The sequence below is a fragment of the Canis aureus genome, chromosome 8, assembly GCF_053574225.1.
Source record: "Canis aureus isolate CA01 chromosome 8, VMU_Caureus_v.1.0, whole genome shotgun sequence".
NCBI lineage: Eukaryota > Metazoa > Chordata > Mammalia > Carnivora > Canidae > Canis > Canis aureus.
The window spans coordinates 40,078,620-40,096,041 of record NC_135618.1 but is presented as its reverse complement, the minus strand read 5'-3'; the positions used below and the strand labels follow the sequence as shown (position 1 = coordinate 40,096,041).

The 17,422-nt window shown below is 51.1% G+C and overlaps 1 protein-coding gene and 1 long non-coding RNA gene across 2 annotated transcripts in view; one reads left to right on the top strand and one right to left on the bottom strand.

Annotated features, from left to right (window-relative positions):
* Positions 1-17,341, top strand: part of NLRC3 (NLR family CARD domain containing 3) — a 39,131-nt gene extending 21,790 nt beyond the window's left edge. Inside the window, exons 7-20 of the mRNA XM_077906392.1 lie at positions 2,288-2,371; positions 2,828-2,911; positions 4,365-4,448; positions 5,756-5,839; positions 6,310-6,393; positions 7,053-7,136; positions 7,669-7,752; positions 8,235-8,318; positions 8,773-8,856; positions 10,936-11,019; positions 11,382-11,465; positions 12,140-12,223; positions 12,649-12,732; positions 13,028-17,341. Of these exons, the coding sequence (XP_077762518.1) occupies positions 2,288-2,371; positions 2,828-2,911; positions 4,365-4,448; positions 5,756-5,839; positions 6,310-6,393; positions 7,053-7,136; positions 7,669-7,752; positions 8,235-8,318; positions 8,773-8,856; positions 10,936-11,019; positions 11,382-11,465; positions 12,140-12,223; positions 12,649-12,732; positions 13,028-13,118 (1,183 nt within the window). The 3' untranslated portion in view covers positions 13,119-17,341. The remainder of the gene's footprint in view (positions 1-2,287; positions 2,372-2,827; positions 2,912-4,364; positions 4,449-5,755; positions 5,840-6,309; positions 6,394-7,052; positions 7,137-7,668; positions 7,753-8,234; positions 8,319-8,772; positions 8,857-10,935; positions 11,020-11,381; positions 11,466-12,139; positions 12,224-12,648; positions 12,733-13,027) is intronic.
* LOC144318910 (uncharacterized) lies at positions 213-10,443 on the bottom strand. Its single transcript, XR_013384870.1, has 3 exons — positions 10,185-10,443; positions 2,107-2,218; positions 213-475 (listed from the first exon to the last, which is right to left on the bottom strand). It is a non-coding gene; the product is annotated as an uncharacterized LOC144318910 (long non-coding RNA).
* Positions 17,342-17,422: the final 81 nt, after the last annotated feature.

Here is a 17,422-nt window from a genome sequence, read left to right as displayed (position 1 = left end):
TAGGCACACAGTGAGAGAGAGAGAGAGAGGCAGAGACACAGGCAGAGGGAGAAGCAGGCTCCATGCACCGGGAGCCCGACGTGGGATTCGATCCCGGGTCTCCAGGATCGCACCCTGGGCCAAAGGCAGGCGCTAAACCGCTGCACCACCCAGGGATCCCAGGATTGCTTCTTTAATGTTAACATTTTTAATTAAAAAAATGAATTTAAACTTTTAAATGAGTACAAAAATACAATTTAAACATTGCATCTTTAATGTTATAATTAGACGAAAGTCTATATGCTGATAGAAGAGATTTTTGTGCTTAGGAAATTTCTTCCTGTGATAACGTTTCTGAGTCTAATACCCAGTTTGGAGCCGAACTGATGTGACCTGGAGGTGGCTAGAACTAGGGAGATGAGTTGGAGCATAGGATCTAGGGAGGAATTCTTCATCCTCACGTAAGCCTCCCTCCGGGTTCTGAAATAATCTTTGCCTGAGAAAACAAAAACAAACATGGAATGAGTCAGGCACAACTAGAAGTCATCGAGGACAGCGGTGAGAGCCGTGGGCCCTGTGTGGCCCTGGACAGTTACCTGTGTGCCGAAAGAGGGTTAAAATGGGGTTAAAACAGGGTCTGTGGGTCCAGGGGTTTCCCACGACCCTTCCTCGGGTTCAATGATTCTCTAGAAGGACTCACAGAACTCAGAAAAGCCATTGTACTGCAGCTGTGGTTCATTACATCAAAAGGATCAGATGGAAATCCGCAAAGAGAGAAGATGCATGGGGTGGTCCCCGGGAGAGCAGGCAAGCTCCCAGTTGTCTTCCCAGGGCAGTCGTATAGACGGTGCCTCCCTCTCCCAGTGACCCTGTGTGACAGCACACACGAAGCTCTCCCACCAGGGAGGCTCCCCAGGCTTGTGTGCAATTGTGATCGGAGGTTGGGCATGGAGATATACCTGACTGCCCCTAGGGAAGCCCTTCCAGAGGTCAAGCTGCTACTGGGGGGCGCCTAAGGCTCCCAGGTAAGCAGAGGTCAACTTTCAGGAACTGGGGCAAGATTAATAACCCTCTCCTGCACACTAACTACCTCTTTGGGTTGTCAAGAAGCTTCAGCAGGTCAGCGCAAGGGAAGTGTGAGGACAGGCCAGACACAGAGGAAGGACTGTACAAGGAAGGGCCAGCCATTATGAGCAGCATTATCTCTGTCTCGTTAGCCAGAGATATGAATGCAACCCCTTTGGAGAAAACACAGTAACGACAACTTTTCATTATTTTTTCCTTCATGGGAAGTCTTCAGCAAAATAGTCAACTTCCAGTGTTTTGCATGAAGGAGTCTGGAGAGTGCTCAGGAAATTTTTGGAATAGAAGTCAAAAATTTCTTCTATGGCCACATGCCCTTCTTCACCTCCCTATAGTTGGTCTTTGGGGCCACATCTCCATTTGAAATGTCCAAGGCACCCTTCAGGATACACACATGGCTCGTGAAGTATTACTCATAAAACATTACAAAAGTCTTGGGTAGGGCAGCCTGGTTGGCTCAGTGGTTCAGCGCTGCCTTTGGCCCAGGGCATGATCCTGGAGACCCAGGATCGAGTCCCACATCAGGCTCCCTGCATGGAGCTTGCTTCTCCTTCTACTTGTGTCTCTGCCTCCCTCTCTCTCTGTGTTTCTCATGAATAAATAAATAGAATCTTAAAAAAAAAAAAAAAAAGTCCTGGGTAGGGGCACCTGGGTGGCTCAGTGGTTGAGCATCTGCCTTCAGCTCAGGTTGTGATCCTGGGGTCGAGTCCCACATCGGGCTCCCCACAGGGCACCTTCTTCTCCCTCTGTGTGTGTCTCTGCCTCTGTGTGTGTGTCTCATGAATAAATAAAATGTTTTTAAAAATTGGCTGAGGTGGGAGTATTTATACCATGGAAATTGGCCAATACTACACATCAGTGTTTTTGTATTTTATTTTTTGCAGCACACCGCTGCGTGGGATCTATGTGGGCAACTTCTGTAACTGCCTATGCTCTCTGCTGCACTGTCTGTGTAGAAGCTGCTGTGCCAGATTCTGGCCCAACTCTGCCCTGGGACTCTTTGCCAGTGTGAGGGTCTGTCCTCTTTCTCTGGCCTTACCTTACCTGGCTCAGAGGCTTTCCTGCGCTGGTCACTCTCACTCCAGGGACCACCTCATCTCCACCTGCATCCAGGCTTCCATGATGCTAGTGAAACTGAGAGGTTTGGATCACAAGCCTGGTGTTGAGGAAGAGGCCATGAGACTTATGGACCTAAAATAACCACTCCTCTCTCCTCCTTGTGCAGCTTGGCTGAGAACCAGATCAGTAATAAAGGTGCCAAAGCTCTGGCCAGATCCCTCCTGGTTAACAGAAGTCTGACTGCTCTGGAGTAAGTAGGACACCAAAGGCCAACCTTCCACCCTTGGGTCAGGGACAGTTTGCGAGCCATCTCGTGAAGTCCCATAGACCACACTCTGCCCTGGGTGGGTTGGAAAGACAGTCAAGTGAGCAAAATCCTGGCTCCTCAGCTGTTAGGACCAGCTCAGGGAGGCATCAGAATTTCAGCCCTGAAGATAGTATTCTTCTCTCCCCCCTCCACACCTGGTCCAAGCCAAGTCCATCAGATCCTGCTTTCTCCTCCCCACCAAATGGGCCATACTGGGAAAGTCCTTACTTGTTCACCTAAATTAGGATTTCTCTGCAAAACGTGAAATCCTAAAGCCCAATATGTTATTTTCAAGGAACATAGATTTAAGGGTCAAGTAACTTCTGTTTTTGTTTTTCTGTCTCTGGGAATTGGATTAAAAACAAAACAAAAACCAGTTATTTCTCTTCCTTCCACCAGCCTCCGCAGCAACTCCATTGGACCTCAAGGGGCCAAGGCTCTGGCAGATGCTCTGAAGATTAACCGCACTCTGGCCTTTCTGAGGTATGTACCATCTGCTCCCTGTCCCGACGTAACCAGTAGAGGACCCAGAAAACCCCCTCCCAGGTGCCAACCATGGAATGGGAGATGATTCAAAATGGCAGGCATGCTACACTGGCTCCCACCTGGGTGGATACCACATGATCTTGTAACCTACACAAGTTTCAGGTTTCAGCTCTTCCACAGTCATTGTTCTTGTGTTTACAGCCTAATCAGGGGGTGGAAAAGAAGGAAGGTGGGGTGGTACAGAAGTGGAAAAGTAAAATAATCCATAAGGAAAACCTCTTCCTCCATTGAGTGGGAAATCCCCAAGACCATGGTGTCAGAATATTCCCCTGAGGTGTTTCCCAGGACATTGAAGGGCCCATCTTCCAGAATATTCCTATGGTTTGCTGTGGTTTGCTATCTTCCTCTTAGGGGCCTGTGGTTGTATCCGTCCTTAGTTGAATGTGTACTGTCATTTGTTTTTTTCATTTATTTATTTTTATTGGGGTAAAATTCACCATTTTAAAGTATACATTGCAATGGCACTTAGTACATTCACAGTTGTTCATTCATCACCTCTATCAGGTTCCAAAATATTTCCATCACCCTGACAGCAGATCCTGTATCCATTAGCAATGACTCCCCATTCTCCTGTTCCTCCCAGCCCCTGGCAGCCAGCAGTGTTGGTGCTCTCTGTCTCTAGGTTTACTGACTCTGCAGATTTCGCACACACTCACGTGCGCACACACACACACACACAGAATCCTACAACACAACCCTCTGTATCTGGCTTCTCTCACTGAACATTGTGTTTTCAAGGTTCATCCACATGGTAGCTGGTGCTTCATCCCCATCTATGACTGAGTCATACTCCACTGGACAGACCACAGTTCATCCCTTCATCAGTTGAGGGACATTTGGGTTGTTTCCACCTTTTGGCTCTTGTGAATAATGCTTCTGCACACATTCACATACAAGCATTTGAATACTTAATTCTTTTGAGTAGACGCCTACCAGTAGAATTTACTGTGTCATATGGTAACTCTGACCTTTTGAGAACTGCCGGACTGCTTTCCACAAAGTCTGCCCCAATTTACATTCCCACCAGCAGTGGGTGAGGGTTCCAATTTTTCTACATCCTTGTCAACACATGGATGCTGTGGCTTTTGGCTGTAATTCCGACCACTGATAAACTAGTTGTTATCCCGATATCATGGGCACCTTGTTTCCAGTCAAGAGACAAATGCTTAGAGACCCAGAGGGAATCCTAAGGCCAGAGCAGCACTGGGAAGACCGGGCTGTCCCCAGATCCTGTGTGGTGGGCAGTAAGGACAGGTAGCGGTCAGCTGCTCTGCCACCCCCTGCCTCTTCCCTTGGGCCTCGCTAACACTGCAGCAAGGGTGAAGGCCACCACCAGAGGGCACCCTCATGTGCACCATCGGTGACACACATCTTCTCGCCTCCTCCACAGCCTCCAGAGCAACGAGATCAGGGATAATGGTGCCAGGTCCATGGCTGAGGCGTTGGCTACCAACCGGACCCTCTCTGTGCTGCAGTAAGTGGACATGCTGACCAGCAGAGAGACCCTCTCTTCTCCTCTCCTCTCCTCCTCCAAGAGCCTCTCTGTCTGATTTCTGCAAGGAAGGATGACTGGGGAGATATCCTGAGGCTTTCTGACCCCTCTGGTTGGCCCCTGGAAATCTTGATGTCCACCACTTTTCCACAGAACAGGTGCTGGAAAATGACCAAAACTAAAGCCTCCTGCCAATGCAGAAAATCCTCTCCACAAATGTAGTAAAGAATGAAACAGTTTAATTATTTGAACAATCAACTAGAGAGCAGTGCACGTCATTGGCAATCCAACAACGAGTTGGCAAAGACAAGGAAATCTCACCCTTTTCTACAGCCAAGCAGACACAACCTGTGATATGTGTGTTCTTGATATCTGTGCTCCAGAGGACTGGACAGCACCATTTGTTGCACATAGCTTTTCCTAAATTTGCCTGGTAGCTGGGGTAGTCATCTGTTTACTAACTGCCTTTATCCAAAGGAAAAACCAAACTTCTCCTATCTTTATGACAAGCAGGCATTTACAAAGTGGAGTCGTGCTGTCTTTCTTGATACGTACATTTGAGAGAGATGGCTCCATGACTCCTACAGGCTGTCAATCTGGCAAGAGGTTTATTTAGCTTTTAAAAAGACTTATTCCTCAAAGGGACAGCTTTACCATTGCAAATTTTCTCAAAGAAATGCTCTAAGGGAAACGCTGTCAGGGAAAGGTCCCCTTTGGAACCTAACGAAATTCCCTTCTGTTTACATCCTATTTCGCCTCACACAACACAGGTCGGGCCTTGTCTGTCCTCCTAGGATGAGCCCGGGGCTTGTGGGAACATTTCCGTCCTCCAGATTTGGTATAAAGGGAAGTAGCTGTTGCAAGAGGGCCTAAACGGAGGGTTGGCCTTCAGAGGACTGCAGGGCTGGGAGGCAGGCCGCTGGCTGGTCAAGAGGTAGATGGTTGGGTGTTGTTGGGAGGGTTGCCTGAGTGAGGAGTTGGTGGGACTCACGTGCAGGAGTCGCCACTCGAGAGCTTGCTGGATATTGTGCGTTCTCTGGTCACTGCTTTCCAGCTTCTGACAAGGGAGGGCCCAGCTGTCCTTGCCTCTGACACCCCCCATGGAATGATGTCAGTCTGCTGGCATCACTTCGGCACCAAGCCACAGACCTTTCCTAGAGACCTCTCTGCCGATGCTGTGATAGATGGAGGGGGCATTCGAGCACTCTGAGCACTCCCCTCGAACCGGACCATCCCTGCAGTGGGAATGGCTATGGCTGGCTTTGCTGAAAGACCCTTCTCTCCCACAGCCTACAGAAGAATACCGTCGGGCCTGTGGGAGCCCAGCTGATGGCGGAGACCCTGAAACAGAACAGGAGTCTGAAGGAGCTCATGTGAGAAATGCAGAAGGGCCGAATATGTATCCTCACTGACTGCACAATGCCCAGCCCATTACAAATATTTGTGAGCATGAGGATGAATGGATGGATGGACAGATGGACAGATGTGTGGGTGCAAGATAGCTGACTTTGGACTCAAGCTTCCCAGGATTGGGCCTCAGACTTAAACTTACTGCCTTCCCAGCACTGCCTGGCCATCTTCACATAAAGTATCACAAAACCTCCCACTAGAGAGTTGGCCCTGCCCCTGCTAGGGAGTCAAGTACTTTGCTACCTTGATGTATACAGGCCATAAGGAGTCACTTGCAGAGGCTACGTGCGAGCCACAGACCCAAGCTGAAACAAGCTGTGCACTGGGCACCCTTACCAGCACAGAGCAAGCATGGCCCCACACCCTGGTCCCTGGGCCCCACCCTGCCAGGCTGCTCCTGAAAACCGACTCACCCTGGTCCCATCTCTTGCAGATTTTCCAGTAACAGCATCGGTGACGGAGGTGCTGAGGCCCTGGCTAAGGCCCTGAGGGTGAACCAGGGCCTGGAGAATCTGGAGTGAGTCTGCCTGACTGCCCTCCAGGAGTGGCCGTGGGCAGAGGGTGACTCCCCTGGTTTCCCCACCTAGAAGCGGGCGGGTCCCAGAGGAGGGTTGTCAGGACCACTACTTCGCCAGAACCCAACCGCAGCAGCCTGGGGCATACTGTGACCTGTCCCACGCCCACCCCACCGTCCCATCCCGCCCCACTGGCTCCATTTCCCTAGACAGTGGAGGTTGGTGTTGACTGTGGAGTTTTCAGAGTGACAAACACCGAGTGCCCTTGAAAAGCTGGCACAGGTGACTGAAAAGGATGTTGGCCGTGGCGGCCTTGGTGGGGGTTGGGGGACCGCGATGCTGCCCCCACACCGGGGAGACGCAGCGGTGCTACTCTCTGGGGATGCAGACAGAACACACACTCCTACCCCGGGTATTTGGAGCCACTCACATAAGGCAGAGGCTAAGCTGTGGGGCTGATGTACTAGACCCACCTGCGCGGACCTAGGGCGTCTGGAACACGGGGGCAGGGACAGGAAAGAGGGATGAGGAGAAGGGCAGCGTGAGATGACACCTACGGCCCGAGTCCCCCAGCTCTGCTGCACCTGACACCGGAGCAGCAGCTCCCTGCGGGTCGGGATGGCCATGCCAAGTACGTCCCGTCATCTTGTCCTGTTTGCAGCCTGCAGAGCAATTCCATCAGTGACACGGGAGTGGCAGCCCTGATGGGGGCCCTCTGTGCCAACCAGGCCCTCACCAGCCTCAAGTAAGTCCTGGCTTCCCTCTCCAGTCAGTGTCCCTTTGGCCAAGGGGGACTTTGGGACTTGGAAGGAAAGCCCACACCTCCCACTGCGGGCCTGTTCTGTAGCGATCTGTGGTTGGGCTTTTCTGGAGCCTGGCATCCTGCACACTTCCTGCTCTCTCAGGGAGGGCGGGGGGGTGGGGCACAGGGGCACCTGGGGCCTCAGCTGGCCAGTTCTGCTGCTCCCTTCCAGCAAACCAGCCCCTGAGGCAGCTGAGCCTGGCCCCAGGCCCCTCACCTCTGAGAGCCTGTCACCTGAGCCCCTTCCTCCTGCTGGGTCCCCTGTGTGTGGACCTACAGGGGAGACACCTGGAGAGCTAGCGGTGGGAGCCTGGCTTGCTGGAGGCTCTTCTACCTCAGCCCTGATGGCTCAGGAGGCCCAGGTCCTGCCTGAGGTTCCTTTGTCTCCAAAGGCCGGAGTGCCGGGGCCTGTCTCCCCCCTCTACCCCCCGCGCCCAGCCCTCACACATCCGGTCAGGATCTTCTCTCTCCTCAGTCTTCGAGAAAACTCTATCAGCCCGGAGGGAGCCCGGGAGCTGGCACGAGCTCTCCGCAGCAACAGCACCCTAAAGAACCTGGAGTACGTGAGTTGGGTGCAGGCTGTGCCTCCCTCGCCTACCTGGCGCCCTGGGGAGTGGAGGGCAGAGGGCGGCTCTACAGGCTGGGAAGGGCCTGCTTGGGGAGGGCTGCCCGGAGGCCTGGCCGCTGGTGGCGACCCCACCACCCCCACGTGCTCAGTTACCTGCTGCCCCCTCCCCCAGCCACCTCCCCAGGGCGACGTGGGAGGGCCCAGGTCAGGGGCAGTGCAGTACAGGGACCAGGAGTGGGCTCCCAGGGGGTGATCTGTCCTGGGACCTCACTAAGCTGAATCCAGGTCCCCTCTCCGTGCGGCTGTCGGGGTTCAGTACAACAGCCTCAGGCACGGGCTTGGCACACACAGGTTTCCCCAACGTGAGCTGGGCGGTCCTCGGGGAGGAGGGGACCTGGATTCCCGGCTGAGCAAGCATGGGGCCTCTGTGGCCATCTAGCTCCTGCTTACTCGCCGTGTTCCCCTCCTCCCAGCCTGACAGCCAACCTCCTCCATGACCAGGGCGCCCAGGCCATCGCGGTGGCAATGAGAGAAAACCAGGCCCTCACGTCACTTCAGTGAGTCTGCGGCAGCCCCAGCCCATCCCATCCCGTCCCCTCTGTGGGGCTGTAGGACCATCGTACCAGCTCCCCAGGAGAACGAGGCCGGCTTTGGGGCCCCCCAGTAGGCTGCGCACTACGTCCTACTCTGCCTCCTGGGGCGGATGCATAGAGGCCTATAGGGAGGTGGGCACCCATGCCATACCTCCAAGTGTCACAAACTTCACGCAGGGGCCATCTGGGGTTTCTATTGGAGCCTGTTCCTGTGTCCACCCTTAAGCAGAGTGCTCATTCACCCTCTTCAACCAAACCTGAGGTGGGCTCCAGGAGTTCAGCCTATCAGTGGCGAGGACCTCATCCCGCAAGGACTCCTGCCCTGCCTACAGATTCTCCTGGGAGAGTCCCCTCTTTCTGGAACCTCCAGAACATGCAGGGCTCCGCCCTGGGCTCAAGTGTGTCTGTTTCTGTCCAGCCTGCAGTGGAACTTCATCCAGGCTGGTGCTGCCAAGGCCCTGGGACAAGCACTACAGCTCAACAGAAGCCTGACCAGCCTCGAGTAAGTGGGGCCTTGGCAGGGGCTGCAGGAGGGTCAGGGGAGCAAGGACTCCTGAAACCTTGGTGTCCACCAGGCACATGGCCTCCTCTGCCCTAAGGCCAGCAGGCATTTTTCTGCTTTAATAGCTTTACTGAAGCATAATCCAGGCACCACAATAATCTACCGGTATAAAGTACAAAGCTGACTGGTTTCTACTACATCCACTGAGCTGTGCAACCATCACCACGATCAATTTGACACCATTTCCATCACCCCGGGAAGATACCCCAGACTCATTAGCAGTCACTCCCCACTGCCCCCAACCCCAGCTGTGGCCAGCACACATGTGCTCTGTCTCTATGGAGTCATCCATGCTGGACGTCTTACATACATGGACTCATACTGTCTGCAGCCTTTGCAACCAACATCTTTCATTTAGTGTCATGTCTTTAAGGGTCACCCAGGTGGTGGCATGAATCAGAGCTTCATTCCTTTCTATGGCTGAATCCTAGTCCAGTGTGTGCATAGACCACACTGTCCACTGATGGACACTGGGTTGTTCCCACTATCTGGCTCTCGTGACACTGCTGTGAGCCTTTGTGAGCCTCCATTTCTCGTGGCTACACACCATTAGTGGAACCGCTGGGTCGAGGGCTAACTCTGTGTTTAACCCTTTGAGCCTCACTGGCTTCTGACCAGGGTGTCTCACCTCTGGCTGGTTCTTGTGTTTGACATCCTGGTGCTCCCTACGGTTCTGTCCTAGGCCATCTTCTCTTGAATGACCTCTTTTCCAGAAGCTCTCCGCTCCCAGGCTCCTTGCCTTCAAAAAGCTCTGGTGGGGATCCCTGGGTGGCGCAGTGGTTTAGCGCCTGCCTTTGGCCCAGGGCGCGATCCTGGAGACCCAGGATCGAATCCCACATCGGGCTCCCGGTGCATGGAGCCTGCTTCTCCCTCTGCCTATGTCTCTGCCTCTCTCTCTGTGTGTGACTATCATAAATAAATAAAATTTAAAAAAAAAAAAAAAAAAAAAAAAAAAAAAAAAAAAAAAAAAAAAAACAAAAAGCTCTGGTGCCCCCACGTCTATCCCCCAGATGTCTCTCCTGAGCTCCAGACCTGTGTCACCAATACCCACTCAGCATCTCCCCTAGGGGACCTCAAGGAACTTCAAACTGCCCAAACCACCTGCCCAGGAGCCTGCTTCTCTGGTCCCACCTCGTGAACAGGACCAGCCAGTCGTGTGAGCTAGAAACACCACCTCTGCTCTTGCTTCCCACCTGTGGCTGTCCTCCCTACGTTCCACCATTTCCCTTTGCCCCCACAGCCACCAGCAGGCCAGCAGCATCACTCACCTGTGTCACTGCAGGGGCACCTCTACATCCAGTCCATCTTCTCACAAAGCTGGCCAAAGAGCTTTCCCAAACGTAAATCTGTCCCCGTCCTGGGTGAAAGGCTTAAATGCTGCCCAGTGCCTGCAGAGTGAAGGCCAACCCTTAACATGGCTTCCAAAGAACGCCCCAATCTGCTTCCTGTGTACCTCCTCAGCCTCATTCCACGAGGTGGCGACTCGACTAAGTTTCTTTGGGTGTCATGCGGATGTGCCAAGCCCCCTCCCCCATCTCTCGTCCTTCAGGTTTCAGTTTAGACCTAGTTCTTCTGGCAGCTTCTGTGAGCAGTTGGCACATGGCCTCTGGGGCCTGCTCATTCAATCACAACTCCTCACCCGAGACAGACCTCGGCCTGTACAGCTCTGTGGACACAACACACACTCAAATGTCTGTCAGAATTCTTAACGCAAACTGCTCCCCTGAACACACCGGTGCCTACCCTAACTAAACTCTTAACCACTGACTGCTCTCAGACCTAGCACTTTATTCATGTGGAAGGGAAGGGAGGGAAAAAAAAAAAAGATGTAAAACACTGACTGGCAAGAACGGCCCGGTGGAGGGCTTTGACTTACTTCTCTGGCCAGCACATCCTTAGTCGCTTTTCCATTGTCCCTCTCTTTGTGTCTGAATTAAATCTAGAAGGGCCCAGCTCAGCAAGTCCTACTGGACTGCCAACCCCGTGCCCCATGAGCCCAGGGCCACGCTCTGTGTTCAGTTTACAGGAGAATGCCATCGGGGACGAGGGTGCGTCTGCAGTGGCCAGCGCGCTCAAGACCAACGCGACCCTCACTGCTCTCTAGTAAGTGCTAACGCGCACGCTGCCCGGGAGCCAGCCCTGCACCCGGCTCTCACGGCCCCCCCCCCCCCGCACCCCCCCCCACCCCCCCACCCTCCCCACCCCCCCACCCCCCCCACCCCCACCCCCGTCAGTTCTGCTTTCCAGCCAAGGAAGGTGTGTTTCGTTTTCCCAGTGTTAGCAAGTGGGACCTCGAGCATCTGGAAAGCAGGAAGTAGGGGCTCGAGGAGCGTTCTCCCTCAAACTCTCCAGGAGCCCCCGTGTCCCTCCTGGACCCGCAGCGGCAGCTCCCGTCCTAGGCGGCGCAGGGCGGGCGCAGGCTGCAGGGGCCCCGCCTGCCGGCGCTGACTGCACCTCTCCCACAGCTTGCAGGCGGCCTCCATTGGGGCCCGGGGCGCCCAGGCGCTAGGGGACGCCCTGGCCGTGAACGGAACCTTGGAGATTCTTGAGTAAGTGTCCCCGTCTCTGGCTCTGGTCTGTTGCCCAAAGAAACCACGCTGTTGATTCAGAATGAAGATATGGAAGAACTGTCAATTTATGTGGAAACTCACAGATCATTCAAACACCGTCCTTCAGGTCAAGCAGGCCGCAGCTTCCCCATTCCCACACCATACCTCCTCCCTGCGAGCCCCTACTGTCGGGCCTCCTCCCCCTAGGTACCCGCTCTCCTTGCCTTGCCAGACGGCGCACGTCCCGAGGTTCCCGCGTAGGGGTCCCTGGCCGTGGAGCTCACTCTATGAGAGGATCCAAGGCCCTGGGGGCGGGGGTTACCCTGGATGCGGCTCTCAGGCACGTGCCAGTCATTTCTGCTCCTGATGCTGAGCACACGGGGACCACTGGCTTCAATGCTGCCTCTTGTCTCAGCCCTGCTCTCCGTCCTTGTGGATAGAGGAGGGTGAGGGCTCCCACAAACCACCCAGGTTGGCCAGCTTCACCCCTCCACGCGTGTCCTGCTCCCCAGAGCCGATCTCCGTTCTGTGCCTGGAGCGAGGGAGGAACCACCTCACCTCCATGGTGGCTGAGTCCATGCTTCCTCTACCCAGTAGCCCCGGCTCATCTGAAGAGGTACAGTTTTCATCCCACAGCGGTCACTGTGCCTTAGGGTTCCTATCTCTCCTGACAGCTTACGAGGAAATGCCATCGGGGTGGCTGGAGCCAAAGCCTTGGCAAATGCCCTGAAGGTGAACTCAAGTCTCCGAAGACTCAAGTGAGTGGCTGTAGAGACCCACCTGTGCCCTGAGCTGCAGACTTCTCTGCTGGAACCTCCCCCTCGAGATGAGCGTCTCTTGGGGTCCTCTGTAGCTGCTTCCTTCCGAATAGCGAGAGCTCTACTAGAGTCCCTCTTGCAGATGGATGCATTCATTCTGTCTAGCTTACATCAGAGCTAAGTCACTTAATGCCTGCATTTTTGGTCTTACGTCTTCCATGGCACTTAGACGAGACCACCTGGCTACTTGTAGACACTGGCCTCAGGGGTAAATGCCCCCTTGCTGTTGCTAGGACACTGATGGACAAATCAGCCCCAGAACTATTTCTTCCACTGCCCCCCAAGATAATGTGGTGCAGCTTTCTGGGGCGTGTTCTTCTGTCCTGAGTGGCTCATGGTAGTGTCTCCATCTTTTCTCTGCCTAGTCTTCAAGAAAATTCCTTGGGGATGGATGGGGCGATATGTGTCGCCACTGCACTGTCTGGAAACCATGGCCTCCAGCACATCAAGTGAGTGGGGCTCGGCGGCACCTGCCCTTTCCTGCCATTCTTGCTCCCTTGGAGCGGCACCCAGGTCAGGCTCTGCCTTCTGCCCGATTCTCAGCGGGCTCCTGGGTCTTCCAGCAGTTCTGCAGCGAAACTCAGTATATAGGGGAGTCATTCTGGCCCTGTCCATGGGAGGGACCCTGGAAGCATGAAGGTGTTGGCTGGAGCTCTGCATTTCGTGCTCTTTACTAACGAGAACCTGCAGGCCCCTGGGCCTCGAGCCCATCTCTCAAGCCCTGTCCTAATGTTTCTCTTCTAGTCTCCAGGGAAATCACATTGGGGAATCTGGTGCCAGGATGATCTCAGAGGCTATCAAGACAAATGCTCCTTCATGCACTGTTGAGATGTGAGCAAAACAAGTTCCTGGTGGACCTGGCAGGACGACAGGCAGACCAACAGCTGGAAGCTTTTGAATGGAAAGACAATTTTCCAGGGTTCCTTCCTGTGGTCTGGGAATGATGTTGACCCACACAATAGCTGGTCTCCTGCAAGGAGGCAGGAAAGGTGCTGCCAAAGAGGTCACGAGCAACTCTCTCAGTCCCCGGTCAGTCCAAGCAGGGGTGAGATGGATTCTCTGCTCTGGTGCAGAGAAGGGATGTCCCCACCAAGGACACAAGCTTTAAAGCTCAGCAGGTAAGAAGCTGGTACAAGCTTATTTATACCCTGAGGTCTTCATGTGCCTCTTTTATTATTATTTCCCTTCTCCACTTGTTAAAATCACTCCTCCCCACTCTGAAAGCTCTGAAAGGAGCTTCCATCTTCAAGCCTATATAGGGTTATCAACTTGGCATCGGTGACAGAGGGACCGCTCTTTTCTCAAGAAGACTAGAACATTTTAGGTCTACGATCATTAGAAACACATGGAAAAATTGATAATTTTTGAAGAGAAATAAAGGCTTTAATTACTGGATTCTGGAGACAAAGACAAAAAGAGGTTCTCCAAGGTTCTTGCCACCTTTATCCATTACGAAATCTCTCAATGGCATGGATTATGTCTGGCATACATTATGGGGGATCTGGCATGCTGGTTATCAATGGCACATTAAACACTGATGCCTTAATGTTATCCTATACTGGGCTTCCAAAACCATGACTGTGCCTGCAGCTTCTCCGTGAAGGCCAGCAAGCTGAGCTTCCATATGGTCCAAGTTGCCTCAGGTGTGTGTCTGGGATGAAGGGAAAAAGACCCCAATGGACACCACAGTTCTCATCAACTAAATAACCAAGGAAAATGCTTATAAAGATTATAAAGTCATTACCATTTTAAAGTTTGAACAGGAAGCACACTTATTCCAAATGTGCCTTCAAAAATGAGGATTCAGGCAAAAATCCTCAATGGATGCTAAAGCCATGGATAAAAGCCTATCGAGGAAGAAGATAACCACCAAGTCTCAAAATATCACCCCACGAGTGATAGTTACAAAAGATGGACAATTTTACAAATGTTTTCTTAACAAAGTTATTAAACCTAACATCACCGATAATGGGACAACTGGGCATGCTGTGCCCCTGATGTGATGCACTGAAGACACATCATGCCAAAAATACTGATTTGAATCTTATCAGGAAGGAACAATCAGACAAAATCCAAACAGAGAGGCATTCTGGAAAATAACAACAAAAACTAGCGTAACCTCTTCAAAACATGTCAATATTATGAAAAATACAAAAGGCTGGGGACTATTTTAAATTGTAGGAGATTAAAGAAACATAGCCACCTACTGCAGGCTCTCTGATTAGATCTTCTACTGAAAAAAATAATCAGCTATAAAGAAAAGTACTTGGAAATGGGGAACATCCAAACGCAGGTCTTGTGTCATATTTATTTGGATTGCTGTGTTTTGGAAGATTTTTTTTTTGCGGGGTATAGAACCTAAAGGCTGGTATTTGGCCCTTAGTACTTTCAGGATGTTGCCATACTGCTGTCTGATTTGCACAGTGTCTGATTCAGTTGAGAACAAGACAGAACAAGAGTCACAGTTGCCAAATGCTAGAGAAAGCCGTGTCTTGCTGGAATCCAGCACCAGCGAAACCTCAAGGGCCAAGGCAGTGGAGAAAAATCATGCTCCCCAGGGCCCTGTAAAGCAAGCCTCATCCCTTCCTTCTCCAAAGTCTCCCTGGCAGCCCACTGACCAGCCCATGCTCTTGCCCACTGGCAAAGCAGAGAGGTTTACAAGGAATAGCTCTACCATCGCAGGGAGGGCCGAAAGGTGATCTGGAGCTGAGGCGACACACCAGTAGCCAGCCCGCTGGGACTCTTCTTTTTGTTTTTCATTCTGAACCATTTCTATTGCTGTGTCTGCAGGGCCGGTATCTTCTCTTCTGTGGGCCTCAATCCCAGCTCACACAGTCTTTGTCTCATTTCTTTCATCTCTATAAGCTTTGAGATTTATGTCTTATCACCTCTTAAGATGTTCATGCCTCCCTCCATCATCTCAGTAAAAAACTATCTGAATGCCCTTTTTTTAAAAACTAATTCTATCATCTGTTATTTCTGGGTCACTTCTGGGTCTGTTTATTTTTCTCATTATGATAATTTTTAATTGGACACCAGACATTGGGAATTTTATCTTGTTGGGTATGGATTATTTTTATATTCCTTAAAATTCTTGAGCTTTATTCTGGGACACATTACTTAGAAACAGCTGGATACTTTCAATGCTTGCTGTTTTAAGTTTTGTTAGCCAGGAATAGCCATCCTTATCTTAGGGCTACCGTGGCCTAACTTCTGAGGCATTGTCTCAGTATTCTGGGTACTTACTCCACCTGATGCCCAAGTCAAAAAACTCTTTTGGGTCCTTATCTACACCAGATGCTGTAGAAATCCAGGTGTAAAAGATCATGACATCAACCAAAGCCATCTTACTTTTACCAGGCCAACTGGTTATCTGGTGTGTTTATTTTCAATAGGCAATATGGATTTAAACAGAATGACTCCTAATGATGCCTTTGCTTCATCAATTAATTACACACATTCTCTCTCTTATAGATTCAACCGCTCTCATTCCACATGCTAGTTCCCTCCAGCTAAAAAGTCATCTGAACAGGGCAGCCCCTGTGGCCCAGCAGTTTAGCGCCGCCTTCGGCCCGGGGTGTGATTCTGGAGACCGGGGGTCGAGTCCCATGTCGGGCTCCCTGCATGGAGCCTGCTTCTCCCTCTGCCTGTGTCTCTGCCTCTCTCTCTCTCTCTGTCATGAATAAATAAATAAAATCTTAAAAAAAAAAAAAAAGTCATCTGAACACTCATCAACACTCACTGTGTTCACTTCAAATTCTAACCTCTCTTCACATTCACTGGCTATCTGACTGCTCTTGGCTAAGGTCATCGGAGATTTCCTAACTGACAATTTCAGTGCCCTCTGTCTCAAGCTTATTTACAAGGATTTAGCACTTACTCATCTTTCCCTTCTTTGGAGATTCTCCTCTGCCTTGGCTTCCATAACAGAACTGTCCAGTCCTCCACCTTCTCGTTACCCCTCTTCAATACTCTTTGGAAAATAAAAAAATTTTTTTTCCTAATCATTAAAGTAAAATACAGTCACTTTAGAAAATACTTTCCCAGTCTCTTTTTCTGGCTCCTTGTGGCCTTTGCCCATGAGACACAGGCATTTCTCAGGCTCCCAACCTTGGCTCTCTTTCCATCCCATGTGTTCTCCCCCAAGGAATCTCACAGGAAAATAATCCTCAAACCTGTCTCCAGCCCTTACCCTTTTCCTGTCTATATATTTATCTTTTGAGAATTTCATTTCATCAAAATAACATTCATAGTAATACACATAGTTTAAAAAGCCAAAAATTATTAGGTGTATATTGGAAAACAGCAGTCTCCTGTTTTGTCCCTCCCCTTCCCAAATACCCCTACTCCCCAAACTAAATGTCTGACGTGTACTATTTCTTGTTTTGTCATCTTAGAGATTATCTCTTGACTTCTAAGTGGGAAAGGACCCTTGGATGTATATCAGCTAACATCCCCACTTTTTGTTTCTCCATCCTCTCAACAGAGAGCATGATTTTTGTTCAAACCATTAGTCTCCATCTTATGCCTTTATTAGTATTGATCACTCCTGAGCCACTCTCCTGTTCTTTTTAGAATAGTGCATCTTTTAAAAACTTAGTTTTCTATGTCACTATTGCTTAATCCTTTCCAGACTGCCCAGCAGAGGGGTAGAGGTCTACAGTCAAACACTGTGTCTCGGACACACAGGTTTCCCATCAGGTACATGTTTCTGTTATTCTGTTATGAGCTCCCTTCCTGACTTCGGTGTCCCCCTGTTCCAGTCACATTCTCATCGCAAGGGCTTCTTCTCTGGGCACATTTAGTTCCTTTCCAATTCTTCCAGTCATGGATTCTAGCACCTGAGTCTCCTGGGCCCATCCGACAGCTGGGATACGGATGCAGTGGGTCCTCCCAGACGACGGACACTGATATTATAGTTTACAACGCTAGCGAAAGAGCACTTGCAGGTCTTCTTCTGTCCCAGCTAAAAGGGAAACAGTTCCTCACACTGCCGATTGGAAGTCCCTGGACTTTGTTCTCACAGCTGCCACCAATAAAAATTAAGGACTTGAAAAATTCCTCTACATTTTCTGTCAATATATACGTTGTAAAGCATTTTAAGAGGTCCTTTAATTATATAGTTACAAACAATAGCAA